At 40.8% G+C, this 16921-nt stretch overlaps 1 protein-coding gene across 5 annotated transcripts in view; it reads left to right on the top strand.

Annotated features, from left to right (window-relative positions):
• The window catches only part of PCDH11X (protocadherin 11 X-linked), a 434383-nt gene that overhangs the window by 194557 nt on the left and 222905 nt on the right, over nucleotides 1-16921 (top strand). For 4 of the 5 annotated variants that reach the window (XM_077786474.1, XM_077786472.1, XM_077786473.1 and 1 more), the window contains one exon: nucleotides 2407-2478. In XM_077786474.1, coding sequence (XP_077642600.1) covers nucleotides 2407-2478 — 72 coding nt within the window. Of the gene's footprint in view, nucleotides 1-2406; nucleotides 3046-16921 lie in introns of those variants that run through there. The other variant, XM_077786476.1, reaches the window with a different exon arrangement.

Raw genomic sequence — 16921 nt, 5'->3', positions numbered from 1 at the left:
TAAGAGCTTCTTTATCTGTGCTGGAAGGAAGAAGCTCCTGTGAGGATTGTTTCTCATCCTTCTTTATAACAGAGGAAAGAGAACTTGTGGCTAAGTGCTGCTGGTGTGACCCATGAGCAAGGTGTGTGTATCTCAGCCAGGGGTGAGTAAGGAGCTCTGTACTCCAGGAGTAGCTGCTGCTGGAGCAGGTATCACAGCTGGAAGGGGCAGCTGGAGCTGCAGGGGATTTGCCTCCTGCCACTGCTGCAGGCACTGGGTGCCAGCTGTGGCTCACAGCCCTGTGGGATGTGTTTGTGCAGAGTGATCACACCGATCCCCTCCCGAGCTCTCCATGGCAAACCAGAGCTGCCTCTGCAACACCATTGGAAAACTGGAGTGAGAGCCACCAAGGTGTTTCCTGTGTGAGGAAAGCCTGCAGGGATCAAGATGCTGCTGCTTGGTTTTGTTCTCCTTCCCTCCAGGAGCAGCAATTTCCCTGGCATGTGCACTGTTTTCGCTCTTCATGTGTGCTGTCCCTATTTCTTGATATTTTATCTTCAGAGTGGGGTGAGAGGGTCCCTTTAAGTGCAGGGCAGGGGGAACTTTAGGATGTAAATGGGGCAGTCTAAATAAAATTCAGCATTAAGTTCCTTGAGTTTTCATTAAACCATGTCTAAGATGTAGAACATGGTTTCCAGTGTTACTCAAACACTTTAAGTGCTGTTTCACCTAAATGTACTTTTGCATCCCTTTTCCTTGCATAATCACTTCTTTATTCATTTTTCTCTTTGCTCTCTGAGTGGACAAATGTATGAAAAACTAGTGTGAAATGCTAAGAAGAATTATTTCTCAAGAAATAATGTGATTTTTAACATCAGTTCCTGGCAGGCTAGCCCATGTGGAATTATTATGGTATCTTTAGCATCACAATTGATATGTTTTATAATTTTCATTGTGTGTTTGGGTCCCTTTGATGGCTGATGATTAAAGCAAGATTATAAGGTAGACTACATTTGCTTTTGAACACATGAAAAACACAACCTTCCATTTCCAGATGCATTCATTTTAACTCTGTTTAGCATTCACTAAATCTGTGGTTATTTCTTTTTACTTTTGAAATGCACTTATTGTTCTATTTCAAGAATGAATTGTATTCCATTGCTACCCCAAAATATAAAATAACAAAATATGGTAAAAATTATTGCTTGTAATCTACTATTACAGGCAATCCAACCTGCCAAAACACAATTGCCATTTAATAAGGTGTTTTTTTGAAAGAAGCCCTATGAATGCTCCATGCAAATTCAAGTTACCCACAAATTCTGTATTTAAAAAACAATGCTTCCTTTTAAGCAGCCACAGTTTGTTGTAAAAGACAGAAATTCCAATGGCATCTAATTTTCTTTGTCAATCTTTGCAGTCTCTATGGGCATTAGGAGCACTCTGATGTGAGACCTGGATAAAGGGATATTTGTATTAGATATGGTCAAAGGGTAGCACATTAGAGATGTACTTAAAGAGGAGAAAAACTTGAAAGTATTTCAGCAGAGGATTTTTTTTTTTTTTTTGGTCTTGTAAATGCCATTGTTTCTATTTTATGACCAAAAGATTTAGGGAGAAAGAAAATATAGGCTTTGTATTCTTTACAACAGTGTGTAAAATTCCCTCCCTGGAAGCACACATGGAGAAAATTAAAAGGTGCCAAGATCTGTTTCAATGCTCAGTCCCAGTGACCAAAATCTTATGCATTTATTATTGCAGTAATTAGATGTTAATAAATAATTGCAATGTTTTGGTATTGTAAAAAAAAAAAAAAGTGTGAAGGATCAGAGTCTTTGAAGACCACTTTAATCTATTTGATTAGATGGACTTTTGATTTGGGGTGGTTGTTCTTAAAACATTCTGAGTATTGGGAAGTCAAGGAGACAGAAAACCTTTAACTGCTCTGTCTCCTGGCTCCAGCTCTGCAGATCAAGGAAAGACAGGGGCTCTCATCTGAAAACTTGCTCCACATCCAAATAATGCAGCCTTTCAAGGTGTTTCACATTAATTCCTATTTTGATTCATTTATTTAAGTTACAGTCAGCATAACACAACCTGGGCAGGAAACAGCAGAGAACCCAGCTGAGTTCCCTCTGAATTTCTGCTGCTGAACCTTACTCTGGTGGCAAATAATTTCATTTTTTTGGCTGAAGTTTTTATCTGTATGCACAAATGAAGGTGTGTACCCCCACACCTTGAAAGATCCAGCAACTCTTAGCTAGGGGGTGAAAAAGGTTACAGCCTACACTAAATGTGTGCAGTGATGCATTGATATATTTTTGCATGAAATTTGTACCTGCTTTATTCCCTCAAGGGATATTAATGCTGAATGCTGACTGAACATATCATTGAGACATTTTTTTTTTTTTTTTTCTCTCCCAAAAGCACACAAAAGAAGTGGGAAGGCCACAAACTCCTTTGAAAGAAACGACCTTGGAGTCCTGGACTCAGCCACAGGTAGGCTGGAACAACTTTTTTGATCATTTCTTTTGTGTAGTGGTGGCTTCTGTAAGTATTCATGGAAATAATCTGCAAAGAAATGTTGCAACAAGTTGCTCTGTGGTTCTTCTGTCACAAGTCAAGATGATTTATTTTGGTTTTTAGCTGCCCAGACTATTGGTTGTCCCCTTTCAGTTAAGTTCTTTTTAGATGGCTGTATTGGTGTGTCAATAAACTGTGAGCATCTAGTGTAGAAATGAAGTGGTGGATGTTTGTTATTTTGGGAAGGAGGTTTGAGAGATCAGCCTTTTGTTTCATGAGGACTTAACCAAGAATAAAGTAATAATTAATCGTGCAAAAAGCAGTAAAGAAACATGGATATTAATATGCAATCTTTCTTAGCACAGAATGGGTTTGAATATTTTGGCCTTTGTAATTATTTAAAAATTTGATTATTAGAAATGTTTTATGTGCAGGATTTCAGAGTTATTTTTGCTGTTTATTCCCTGTGTGTCTGTGTACTGTACATGGAACATGTGGCTTCAGAGGTGATGTGAGGAGACAAAAGAAGCAAAAATCCTGGAAGTTAGGTTTGTTCTAGAGGAGTTGACTCCCAAAGCTTGTGGTAAATACAGTGTAGGAATTGAGAAGTAGAAATGAAAAAGCTCTGTTCGTGCCTGAGTGCATCTCCCTTCAGCATGTGCAATTCTGGCTGTGCAGGTTTCCACGGGACAGTCTATACAGCTGGCTAAAATATAGAAATTCTCAACTGAGAAACCCTTCCCTGCAGTCCCAGCTATGTGCAGGGAGGAGATATCTATACAGCTGGCTAAAATATAGAAATTCTCAACTGAGAAACCCTTCCCTGCAGTCCCAGCTATGTGCAGGGAGGAAATATCTATACAGCTGACTAAAATATAGAAATTCTCAACTGAGAAACCCTTCCCTGCAGTCCCAGCTATGTGCAGGGAGGAGATATCCAGCTGTAAATCTGCCAGCCCTGTGTTGTAGGGTGATGCTGTGGAGGCAGGACGGGAATGAAGAGACTCTGGCTCAGAAGGCTGCTGAGAGTAAAACTCCAATTTATTCAAAATACACTTCTCTTTTATACAGAGCTTTGTGAGGACCAACTCCATTGGTTCTGAAGTGAAAACAACTTACAGCATTGGTGCAAAGTGCTTGACGCACAGTGATAGAACTTAATTATAAACAATGTGAAAAACAAGAGATAAAGAATTATTTACATTCTTCAGCTCTTTCCCAGGCCTCTGCCTGGCTAGAAATTCTCAGTTTCTTTGGCTGAATCTGAGACCCACAGTCGGGCAGTCCCTCAGCTGCTCTCCCCAGAGCAGAACATCTCCCCTCCTTCCCAGGTAAAGGCTCCCAGGGCAGCTGTGCCTGTTCCCAGCCCTGCGTGGCCAAACCTCCCAAATCCTCACCAGGCACCTGCTAATCACAGCAGTTAAGCCTCATCGATCTGAGCCTGCAATCAATAATGTTTATGTGCAGTCCTGAGGGGGCTTGCTGGGCTCCTCAGTTGCCAGCAGAAGTTAACCCTTCATGTGCAGGAGCAGCCTTTGGGGCTGTGTCTGGTTCCTGCATTCCTTGTACAGCTGATGGGGCATTGATGGGCTCCTCCTGTTCCTCTCCTACAGCATTTCCTCACCAGGAGCTGGGGCTGGGTTTGGGTTCTTTGGGAGGATTTTGGCTTCTGAGTTGAGAGAGAACCCGCTGAAGCAGCTTGATCCTGTGTTCATCATTTAGTGGGCACTGGTGCATGAACGTGGGTGACAAAGGTGAATTTTGCAGCCACTTTTCCGTGGTGGTTTGTGTGACTTGTTGCTAGCAGTCCTGTCAAAGAAATATTGTGTTGCACTGTCCCAGTGTAGATGGGAATCCTTGTTCTTGCTGGGCATACAGACCCATCACCATGTTGTTTGATTGCTTCAGAAAGCTGCATTTGCCACAGCTGTACTTAATAACCACAAAGATTAAAATTAATAAAATATTTTTGTCATTCCTATTTATTTTTTTATTTAAAAAGATAGACTGATTTCTAAAAAATTGCACACAAACAAGCGAACACTAATGTTTTTTTTATTTCTTGGAGAGAAGAAATGTAATCAACAAAATCAAAAACTGCTGGAACCATTATTGTAGCAGAAAATTAAATTAGTTGATAATTCTTTCATGGATGTAATTCTGGCCACTGCAAATCCCTCCTTAGGTATTTTGTATAAAGTGAGTAAAAATTCATGGAATGGATAAAAGCTTTGTCTATTTTATGAGCAACAGGCAAATGATCCAAATGGTGCTCATAAAGCAAATGGTTCCCAACTCTAAAAGGAGGAGAAATGTATTTAAAAGCTGCTGGAATGAACCACAAGCAAAGCCAATGTCTCTGTACAAAAAGGTGTTACTTCCATGAGAGTTCTTTGAGTCCCCCATACCGCATCCAAGGGAGAGACTCGCTACTTGTGTCTACTTAATAATAACAATAAAATAATCATTTTGTGTGCTTGGGCTGCCGTGGGATGAGTTCTGGCAGCAGAGAGAGAATGGAGCAGCCCAGAGCAGGGTTTATGTGCAGGGCCAAAGGGCAGCGAGGCAGAAAGAACCACATCTGGCCCTGCTAGCAGCAGGGGAGAAGCTGGTACCCATTAGCAGCAGGGCAACTTCACACAGAGGTTACAGGCTGGGGAAACCAGGATTTGGGATTTGTGCTGCCACGGCTCCCACTTGCCTTATTTGCTCAAGGTTGGATCTTGGAAGCAGATTTGGAAGCAACCTTTGCTGGGAATTTTGAAACAGCTCTGCAATTAGACAAGAAGAGCTGTAGTGCTTTGTCAGGCTCATTTCTCCTTTTGTGTGCTGGGGTTTTGTTCTTGGTTTCACAGTTGTGTTTTTTGGGGGATTTTGGCTGTGGTTGATTAAGTTCACAGAGCAGTATGACATTGACATTGTGGGAATTCTTTTTTCATGGCCGTGCCTTTTAACTTGTAGTTTTCTGCATCTTTTTTCTGTGAACTCAGTGAATGGAAACTGATGTTACTGCCTGGAAAATAAAGTATGAGAGACTCAAGACTCGTTCTGATAAATTTGGGACAAGACCTTTGCAGATAAGGAACATGTGTGGGAGTAGTTGCCCAAATAGACTTGTCATTGGTTTACAAGCTTTATTTAAATGCTAAATACCATGTATTCCTGTGGTTGTGTTTTTTGCTGCTTTGCCTGATTAAACATTTAGCTGATAAACCCTGTCAAGGCTGTGCAGAACTACTGCGGTTAAGATTATGTATTTATAGCCTCTAAATTTACAGTCCATTATAAACAGGACAATTTAAAATCAGAGTAATCTGTAATTGTTTACATTTTTGAGGTTGCTGGTGCAGAATTTTGTGTGGCAGTGACATGAAATAATATTGGTCACCATGGTTCCAAATCAGAAAGAAATTGTTTCTCCCAGACTTTGGCAAGGTGGGATTGGTCTCAGGAAACAACTGACAGGATGAGGAGAAATGGCCTAAAGGTTTGCCAAGGTTTAGATGAGATGGCAGGAAAGAAAATCTTCACTAAAAACACAGGAATTAGGCTGCCCACGGGGATGGTGGAATCACCATGTCTTCTCCAATCATAAAACCTCTAGATTTTCTCTTCTTCAGCCTTAAAAGCTATCATTACTGGGAAGATGAATCTAGAAAGAAAGAGACAACAGGGATTTACCATTTTCTTATTTGAGAAAAAAGGAACAATGCTTAAGTTTAAACTGCAGCAGTGGCAAATAGTGAGGTTTGCCAGCATGACAGGTACAACAAAACTCCCACTCTTCAGTTGCAGAATATTTCTGATTTAATTTCTTTTTGGTGACTCCTACTTCACTGTCTATTATATATCTCTCTGAAATACTTCATACAAGTGGTTCCTAGAGGTGTTCAAGGGGATAAAATGCAAGAAGGTGATGATAATGCTGTAGCTTTTTATTTGTTTATTAATTGTAAGAACTCCAAGTGCTTTTAGTCACTGAAGATAATGGCTAAAATGCCAGGATAGAGCTGCATTAATTTTCCTGGCCCAAATGTAGCATAATTACTTTAATGAACATGTTAATTTATCCCCTCTCCTCGTGCTCTTCCTCCTTCACTGTTGACTGTCAGTGGAAAATAAGAAAATGATGCTCCTCTGCTCGGAGTTCTCTGGGAGGGGTGAGTGTCTGAGGGCAGTGATTTAAAATAAGTGATGTGTGTTCAAATAAACCACATCTCACACCAACAAGGCTTTATTACCACCTGCTGTAAAGGTGGGGCATTCCACACCACTGAGCATCACAAGCAGGAGCAACAAGATCCAGCAAGTATGACCATTTGTGTCTCAACAGCAGAAGAGGATTCTTTGGAATCTATACTTTCATTCTCTCTTTATTTGTGTGCAGAGCACAGTCTGTTTTTATTTTTTTATTTGTTTTTTTAGCAAAATTACTTTTTATGGAAAGGCAAAACCACTCAGACTCAAATCTAATTACAAATGATAGAGTGTAGGGTTTTTTTTGCTCAATTTTAAAGAATCACTTTATAATCTTAGAACAGTGGATACAACATCATTAATCCAATATTTTAGCAGTAAATACGTTTGATGATGGGAATTGCTACACTAATCTTATATCCCTCCACAGTATAGTTAAGAAATCCACAGGGGGTTTTACTAATCAGTTTTTGTAAAGTAAATCAAGTCATGTAATTCTGGTTCCCTCCAAATGCCCAGTGATGCAGGCACAGCCTTCTTGTTCTTTTCATTGCTTTTGAGCCCTAATCTGCAGCCAGCCTTTCCCCTGAGCATTTCTGGACAGAAAAGTCTCCAAGCACCCTCTGACAGAGATGTCTTATTAGGGGAGTTGGCAATTCACCTTGTTCTCCTCAGCTCCTGCTCACAGGCACAAAGCTGCCACCAATAAATACAGTCCAACCACATTTGCTACTCTGCTTCTGATAAATATGCTTGAAGGTACTTATTTAGGCACTCAATTTATTGACAAGTGAGATATATTGCAATATGGCATGTGGTTTGATCTTGGCTTTAAAAATATTCAAAATTAAAATAGGTTGTTTGTTTTTTTTTTAATTATAAAAAGAGTGTTTTAAATTAAGAATAAATATTAGCAACCGTGGTTAAATATTTGAAGGGAAGTAATTAATAAGAATTCAGTGCATATTTTGTTCCCACAGTTCATGGGTATAGAATTATTGTTCATGGAGTCCTGGTGTGCTCTGTTTGCTTAGGTCACAGCTTGAGCCTTTAGGACTCAAAACCAGTCAAAGTCAGAATGAAAACAAAGCTTTTTTTCCTGGTTTGGTGTTTTCAATAGAAACTAACCACCTAAAAAGATTTATACAATCTATTCACACCCAGGTTATATTCAATATTTAGAATCTGTGTGCTCAAAATATTCCCATTTTATTTGGTGCCTTAGTAAATTCAAATATTCTTTGAATATTTTTCTTATGTAATGGAATTTTAATTGTAATCCTGAGTGCTAACACAAAAGACTTGGTAAAAATTAAAAAAAAAAAAACAACAACCCAGTAATAAAAGCCCAGATCAGAGTAGAAGGTGTGGTATTCTAAAAGCAATTAGAATTGACCACATAAATTTCTGAACTGTTTTTGAGCACTCCAGTCTTAAAACCTTTGATACTTTATCTCTTCAAAGGGAGGCCTCCCAAGCTTGAAGTCAACTGGAAGCAGGCAGTTGTCTTGGTGTGATTTGAGTATCTGCAGGAATGAAATAACATTTTATTGAGAAACTTAAGAGAAAAGAAAACACCCTGATTATTCCTGACGTCCTGAACAAATAATGTATCCAGAAATCAGGGCGCAGTTCTGGAAGGTGACTCTGAAAAGGCAGTTTATGGAGTGGAAAGGGGCATTAACAATCTCTTGTCTATTGATAGTTTCCCCTGGTTCCAGTTAATGTGGAATAGAACACCACCAACTTGCCACATATAAACCAGTATATCAGCCTGTAGTAGGCCACTGGGAGTATTCAACTGTAAAATAAAAAAGGTAATTACAAGATGTTTGCAAATAAAATCTTAATTCTAATTAAATCAAGACTTACTCTGCAGCGGAGCAGGGTTGCTGAGGTTACCTGGCCAACAGGCAGAACTGTATTTGTATTAACCTAGCAGGATTTCAGACAGACTTTAGTATATATAACATATTTTTTCAAGATCCTGTTTTGCCATAGTGCATGGCAGTGGAGGTTAGTCTCTGGTGTAGCTGAAAAGCCACTCAGAGAAAATAAGGACAAAAAGAAGCAGGCTCTCAGAGCTGTGAGCACTGAATTTGCTATTGATTTCAGCAGGGGAGACTATTACAAAAGCAGAAAATAATTCCCATTTCATTTAAGTTTAGCTGTCTGTTTTCCAGACTGGGTTGTGATTCCATGATAAAAAACCTCTCAATCTGAGCCCATATAGAGTTCTCTCATGAGTTAATTAAAAGCAGGGAGGCCTCCCCAGACAGTTCCCCTGCAGCTCAGTCCAGCGGGGCTCTGGGGCTGCATCTCCTGTGCTCCCACTGCCCAAACATCCCAACTGCTCGAGGGGAAATTAGCCTACAGCAAAGGATTCAGGTCCTCCTGGAAGTATTTAAGTCGTTTCTAAGACATTTGCCTTGTAGAATATATTTTCCTTTTTTGTCCACCGTGACAGCGATGTTGTCTGCCTAATTCCTTTGGCTCACACTGTTAAATCTTTTCTTTCCTCTTGCTTCTGACATGTCAGTGTTGCTTTTACAGGCTCGAGCAGAGGTGCAAAGAGGAAAGGGTTGCTAGGAGGAGCAGGGAGCTCGGCACTAGAGCATCACCTGGACCCCCAGCCCAGTGTGCATGCAAAGAGGTGACCCCAAAAAGCTGCCAGCGTGCCTGGGGCTGGGGTGCAGGGAGGGAGCTGTGCTGCTCAGAGCAGCCAGGGCATTTATCCTCCTTTTCCTCACACTGAGCTGGATGGGCACTCAGCAGTGACACATCCCGTGGCATTGTTTAAAAAGAGCAGGTAGACAGCTGCTCCTTCATCTTTGGAGATGCACAAGCCCTCTCAGAGTCTGAGTAAATCACAAGGGTAGTGTAAATGCAGGTGAACCCAATGGGAAGAAATGAGGATGTCTGACTCAATTCAGAAGGCTGAATGATTTCTTTATTATAACTATGCTAAAATACATCAATATACTATATAAAAAGAGGATACCAAAACTACATACTACCTTCTCTGACTCTTAACACAACTCATGACCCTCTCTGAGTCCAGCCCCAGGTGGGTTGGATTGGCCACCAGGCTCAAACAATCCTCACCAGAATCCAACCATGCATTCACCCCAAATAAACAATTCTCCAAACACATTCCACATGGGAAAACAAGGAGCAGAAATAGAAATTGTTTTCTCTTTCATTTCTCTTTGTGCACCTCTATGAAAATCCTGAGAAGGAGAGGAATGTGCTGCCACACAAGGGGCCTGCATTGAGATGTAGATGAGATCTGTGAGGTGCTCAGTTATCCATGGGGAGGCTCAGAATGGCTTTTCCTTTTCCTTCACCCCCTTTTGGCGAGGGAGCAGGGACATCCCCGTTATTTAGGAGAAATCTCTGAGTATCAAAACCATTAGGTGCCATTGGACTGTGACTTACTTGCTGTGAGCTGTGCTCAACTTGCATAAATCTTCAAATTGGGAACACAGAGGAGCTGTGATTGATTGGGGTGTTCCTTTTCCAGAGTCCACCTGGCAGCTGCACAGGGAGGCAGGAGCACAGGAACAAACCATCCCCTCCACTGCTCCACCAGAGAAGGGATTTATGCACCTGGGAGAGAGAAGGGCAGCTTGAAAAGCCCTTGGAAAACATGAACATAATAAAATCTCTCTGGTGTTGTGCTTTAAATCTTAAAAATGGCACTGTCTTCCATGAGGATTTTTGCATGGAGAGTGTTTGAGGGAAAGCTTTTGGAAGTTTTGGGTTTTTAACTCTTAGTTGATCTGACATTTTCTTTCCCACACTGATTTTAGGTAACTTGTAATGATCTTTTCCTGATGGTTGTGGTTTTGGTTGGTTGATTGGCTTTTTTTTTAAGTGTAAACTTTTCCAGTGTTTAGTAAGAACATTTTCTTAATTCCCAATGAATTAGTGACACAAATTTTTAATTCTGGACAGCAGAGGTGTAAAATCTTTTCCCAAGCAAAGACAGAAGGAGGCACTAAGTGCACTGTGAGCTCTTCACCTGCAGAGATTCACTCCAGTTGTCATTCTGTAACATTGAATATTTTATTATTGTTCACGAAGGGTGGAGACTGAAACCCAGTGTCAGGGGAGAAATTATTCATAAATGCCATTAAGGCTCCCAATGCACACCCAAACACTCTCTAATACATCTTCAGTGTTGAAAAAAGATTTTGCCTGAATTTAGTTAACTGAAATGTGGGATTTCACCAGTCTATTAAGTTATATGATTATTGTTTTGTGTCTGTAGTGGAGATGGTGGCTCTGCGCTGCCAGGTTGCTCACCCTCTGAGGCAACTCCTCATCTGCAAAATCATTGTTTTTCTTGAAGGATATTTTATGGTCTGATTAATTTTTTGGCTGAAAATTGTTGCATATAAAGCAGATATGCTCCAACTTGGTGCCCCAGTGCCTGTAAAGTAATGGGTATTTTGGAATCACTCAATCCCAAATGAGATTTACACCACTGCCCTCTCCATCTGCCTTTGAGAAAGAATCCAATAACTAATGAGGGGAGATTACCAGAGTCAGCATTTGCAGTGGGTTTTAGCTCCTGCAGGGAGACAGGGACCCTCTCAGAGGGTGCAGGTGCTGCTGTGCCCCTCAGGGTGCCCGTGTTGAGCCCTTTCAGTTTAGGGCAGCACTGCCCTCTAAAATGGACATTTCTCACTCCTCAGGCCGTGCCTCAGGAGTTCACTGAGCAGCAAAACTGCATGGGGCTTCTTGCTAAGATTTTATTGGTTTTCTTCACCTAGAAGGGATTTCAAAACAGAGAAGTAGTGAAGAATAAATTGTGCTGTGGAGACTTTTCCTGCTCTGACAGCTTTTGATTGTAGATTGAGATGCTGAGCTGGGAGTGTCAGGGTCCAGCCTGGCCACGAGGCTCCCCTGTCTGTGTCCCCTGACCTGCATCCATGTGAGATGTGATGTGCAGGGACACAGGTGAGCCCTCAACAAATGAGATCTTCCTCCACATCTCTGTTTCCTTCCGTGTTGCCCCATTTCATATTTCTGCAAAGCAGGAGCAGTTATTGATTTTCAGGCCATAAGGAGCTCCAGCCATTTCTGTCCCTCTGACTGAGCCTGCCTCTGTCACTGTCCAACAGCACAAGTTTGTTGGAGACAAATTGCAGGGAGTCTCAAAAAGATGGTGGCCTGGACTCCACTGCCACTGAAATGGTGTTTCCAGCTTCCATTCTGCCTGCCTGGAACTGAAGGACACAGATGAACAGCAGAATCAGTATGCTAACTCAAAATATGCTGAAAATAGATTTTATAAAACAGTATTTGTCTTTTCTTGGGAAATGAAATGTTTTTGGTTGGTGGCTAACTCTGCCTTGAAGAATGGAGGGAGTTTTTTGGTGTGTATCATCCTTTCTATGGATGAACTTCTTCATTTGGAGGGCTCCTTCTTCCATGCTGTTGTGAATACAAACTGGCTTTTGCTGGAATTTTACAAACTGGTTCTATTTGAGTTACTTATTAAGCTAAATTAGGGAGAATTCCATTAGAAAAGGATGCCAGGCTCCAAAGAGTAGGTATTGGTGCTGCAGATCAGCATCTGTAGTTTGGAAAATGATCAGCAACACCTTAAATTTTGGCTTTCTTTTGAAATGTCTTTATGCTTTCCCAAATGCCACAATTAATTGTTGTGTATGGTGCTGGTTTTTTAACAGATACTAGAAGTTTCCCAGACTCAGAAAAGAATTAATGTTGCAAGCAGTCTGACAGTGGTTGGTGTTTGCAGTAGAATTCATCATCCCTGAAAAGATGCATATTCTACTGCTTTGTTTTGAAATCCATAAATTTTCACAGTACTTTGTAATGCCCTGAATTTCACTATATGTCTGCAGTACAGATGATGTAAACTACCAGCTGAGGCAGAAATTGCACTTTGTTTTATTTGTCATGCCCTCTCTTTGTGCTGCTGCTCTCCCTCAAGATTTTATTCTAAATTCCTCTTCACTCTTCAGCAAAGACTCGCATAAATACTCAGGTTTTCCCCATTTGTGGAAACTTCCTCTGCCAGTCATTGCCATGGACAAGATTAGTTCTAGGGGCTTCGTTTAAGTTAAAGGTTTTCAGGGCAATATCCTAATCTGAACTGCTATTACCAGATTAATTAATTACTTATTACCAAAATATTTGCACTGTGGGGACTTTTTTAGTACTGGGTTATCTGGTAATATTTCATACTTCTATTTTACTCTCTGAATTCCTGTAGTTATTTTCTTATAAGCTGACTTTTACAGCGATCCTCTGTCATGTACATGTTAAAATTTTCTCCTTCCCAAGTTTTATTTTAGGGATCATTTCACAAAATCAGTAAGCTTGGAGATCTCTGTGCTCAGCAAGTCCAAGATCCATGGAATCTTTGCTGTTAACAGTGGATTCTAATGTTTTATCTGTGGAGATTTGGTTTCCCTGTTGAGCAGCCTGCCTGGGAGGGGGTGCATGAGGCACTCAGGGCTCAGTGAGAATAAGGCTCTTGATTCTTTTCAATTCCAATTGTTTTTTCCTTAACTGCTTTCATACATGTGCCTAACACACAGATCTCTATCTATTTAAGTAGAAGTGAGGATGCTTTATGATCTGTTTCATTCTTTCTATTTCAGGATTTACAAGTGTTGCGACTTGGAAACATCTGAACATTTTTTTTATTATTATTTTGTGAGGAGAAGCAGTGAGAGAGGGAAGAGCTTTCTGGCTCTCTCTTTTCAGAACACAGCTAAAACGCTCGGCTTCTGGGCTTGGCAGTTTTACAGCAACTTGATAAAATAAAAATAATCGTGCCATCACTATTTTATCTTCCTCCTTTCAGATGTGCTTCCTTCAGAATTGCTTCTTCCTTTCATATTTGTGGCACTGTGCTCAGCAGCATGGCAGGCTGTTCACAAGCTCTGCCAAGCTGAGGATTTGAGAGAAAGTAAACAACTCAGTTGGAAACAAGGATAGCAAGAGTTGTGGAGACTCTAAGAAGCAGAGATATGCTGCTGTATTATACAAGAGTTCACTTAATGGAAAAATGTTGTTTTCCCCTGCGAAGGAATGAATCTCTCTTACTGGCCATTGTGAAATAAGCCAGCCGTGCCCAGCTCTCTGTGCAGGCAACTTCTCTATCAAGTGTTCTTGTAGCACTCATCCTGATTGAGGGGGAAAACAAGGATTTTTGGCCTTCAGTTAGAAGATAAACCAATATTTATAAGGAATAAAGGCAAGTGCTAGAACCACCTAGAGAGAGCTGGTAGAAGGAGCTGGGAAATTCCCGAGGGAGCTGCGAGATGGGCAGTAATTGAAGGAGTCTTTTCCTTTATGTAAAAAAGTTTTTCCTCACATATTGCTCAAATATTAGTTTACTTGCAAGTGGTATTTATTCCATCAGCTACAAATCCATTAGTGCTGCTTTACTCTGGCAGATTTTGGTTTTTGTAGACAGGCATGATTTAACTCAGAAGCTTCTCAAGTATTTGTGTATCTCTCCTGCCCTCACCAAACAGCAGCGAGATGAAACACAGTTCTTAATTGTCTTCCTGGAGAGGAGCTGGGGCTTAACTGCTAAGAAACATCTTAAAAACATTGTCTAGTGCTCTTTTCCTGAGGAATAAAGATTGCTGTTGGAGGATTTCCCTCCTCCTGCCTCTTCTGTGCAGGCTCTAACTCTCTGCTCCATGTCTTCACAATCAGAGAGATGAAGCTCAGATCAGACCTCAGAATTTTTACTTTCTAATTTTAAGTTCATCCTCAGATTTGTGAGGCCCTGAGACATCTATATTAGTTTAAGGGACTGAAGGTAAGCCATGCTGTATGTTTTGCTGAATTACTTCAGCCCACTTGGAAGCATACTTCAGGTCTTCAGGGATAAGTTTTCACTGAAAAACCTTAACAGACATTTCTACCATTTCTTTTTCCAGTGATATCTCTTTGCTTTAGAAACCTCAGGATGTGTGTGACACTGTGCATTTAACATTGTGCACATGACTTGCAGTCAGATATCAGAATTATTGGACAGCTTAAATAGGTAGCTGTTAAACTTACCAACTTTTTGGACAGGAAGATTCCTGTTCCACTTTTGTATTGTCTTGAGAGATGACATTTTTGAATGGGGTGAGCCTGGTATATCTTAAATGTGCTTTAATGTCTACCAAAACACTTTCCCAGGTCCTTACTCAGTGATCTTCCTTCTCCAAATAACCCAAACTCCCTTGGAAGGGAAGGTGGCAGTCAGGATGGGAGGAGGGAGTGAAGAGCACAGAGCAGCTTTTTGTGTGATGCTGTAGCAGAAATCTCTGTTGGTACATGGCAACCTACAGAACAAAGAATGCAGCAGAAGACCAAACAAAAAGGGCTGCAGAAAATAAATGCTCCTGAATTAGTCTGTTTAGCCATGATAGATGCCTTGTCAACCTGCTGCTCCTAAAAGCTAAATACATGGGTTGGAGAGGGGAAAAAAAAAAAGCCAATTGAAGAAAATCAATCATTGGGGTGTAGGCTATTAAATGTTGACAAGTTGTAAAGGCTGGTTATACTGCTCTAAAACTTTGGGGGATAGCAAAACACCTTTGAGTAAACTTAGACTCTTTAAATCAAAAATGAAAGTTCGTTGTTTTTCTTCATGGCGTGATATGTCAGGGGCCAGTATTCTCAAAGACTGTTACACACTGTGAAATTACTGGTTTACTCAGTTCTTTATATTTCTGACCTTGAGATCTGGATCATTATAGTCGATGCCCCTGACAGAAACGAAGAGTTCAGAATGGGTTGAGGCTCTGTAATAATAAAAATCTGATTTTTTTTTAGTTAAATAATGAGCAATAATGTTAAGGCAAAGTGGAAGTCAGGTAACTGATTAATTTCATTCTGGAGGGAGTAGTGCACAGAAAGGCCACACAGCTTCTCCCTCCATTATTTTTTCTTCTTCAGCCAAAGACTTTGCCACAAAATTGTGTGAAAATGCAAACTGAAGTCCTAAGGAGACAATGCTTCAGACTCCTTGGAATTGCTTTCTTGAAATAACAAAGGTTCCATTGATTTCTACTTCCCCAATATGTTTTAGACTGCAAGGTTTAAATTGTTTAAATTTATATAGAAAAGAGGGAGAACACATGGGTTATGTTAGCAGTATGGAGACCCAGGGCTTCAATGGCCTGTTCCCTTGCTATTGATCTGACTGGGTTATTTGGTGCTTCTGCCTCTTCCCAAGGGCTGAGGACTGGTGATCAGAATTTACTCAGTGAGTGAAAAGGAGCTGGTGACCAAATTTAACTGTGACAGCCCCGTGTCCTCTTGTCAATGCCTAGGAAATGCACTTACACCAGCCAGTGTCAGAATAAACCCAGGGCTGCTGGTGATGAGCAATTTTCATCCTTCAAAGGCTTCACTCACTGGATCTACCAGGGAGAAACAGGAAAACAAAGAGCAAAAACCTGGCCTGTTCTTTTACACGTTTTAAAGTTCATTTAAAAGTTTTCCAAGCCTTCTGATGTTTACATATTTCTGCTGGAGTTCTCATGCACTGTTCATGTAAATAATGATTGTTTTGCATTTGTCTTTGTGGGAGGAGAGAATTAATGGATGGTTGGTTTGACTAGTGTGGTTGGAGAGGTGGCAATTTCTTCTTCCAATCCACTGTCACTGTTAGAATTCTATATATATTCTCTATTCTATAAAGGAAATAAAAGTTCCTTCCTTTTACTCTTTTGATCTTAGTGTGAGTGTGTAAGTTATTTTCTGTTGTAGTACGACAGTGTCTGACCCTGACTGTTGGTGAGTTTTTCAAAAAGATGGTTTCATCTCTCTTGTAATTTGTGTCCTCTGCTGTTTTTGCTCTGAGGTGCAGTGCTGGGGTGTGGTGGCCCATCTGAGCCTGTGACAGTGGCTCTGGTGGTCCCCAGGGGAAACTTCTCTCCGTCCCTTCTAAGGCTGGTCTGGTCCTTGGGTCAGCTTTTACAAGGCAAGGGCAGGTGGGTGTGAAAAGTACTTGCTCCAATCATTACTTCAGTATTCTTCTGACAGTCCTTCTGGCAGGGTGTTTACCTCAGAGCTGGCCACAGTTTCCTGACACAAAGAAGAAATTGCCTCTGAATAAAAGCCCGCTGGAAACGATCAATCTCCCAAAGCAGCAGTGAGCTACTGGAACAGAGAAGTTATATTTGTGTTATATGGCCTGCTAGTGACTCCTAGGCATGGCTGCAGAGGAGCC

The sequence above is a fragment of the Lonchura striata genome, chromosome 14, assembly GCF_046129695.1.
Source record: "Lonchura striata isolate bLonStr1 chromosome 14, bLonStr1.mat, whole genome shotgun sequence".
Taxonomy (NCBI): domain Eukaryota; kingdom Metazoa; phylum Chordata; class Aves; order Passeriformes; family Estrildidae; genus Lonchura; species Lonchura striata.
This window is presented reverse-complemented; position numbering and strand designations above follow the sequence as displayed.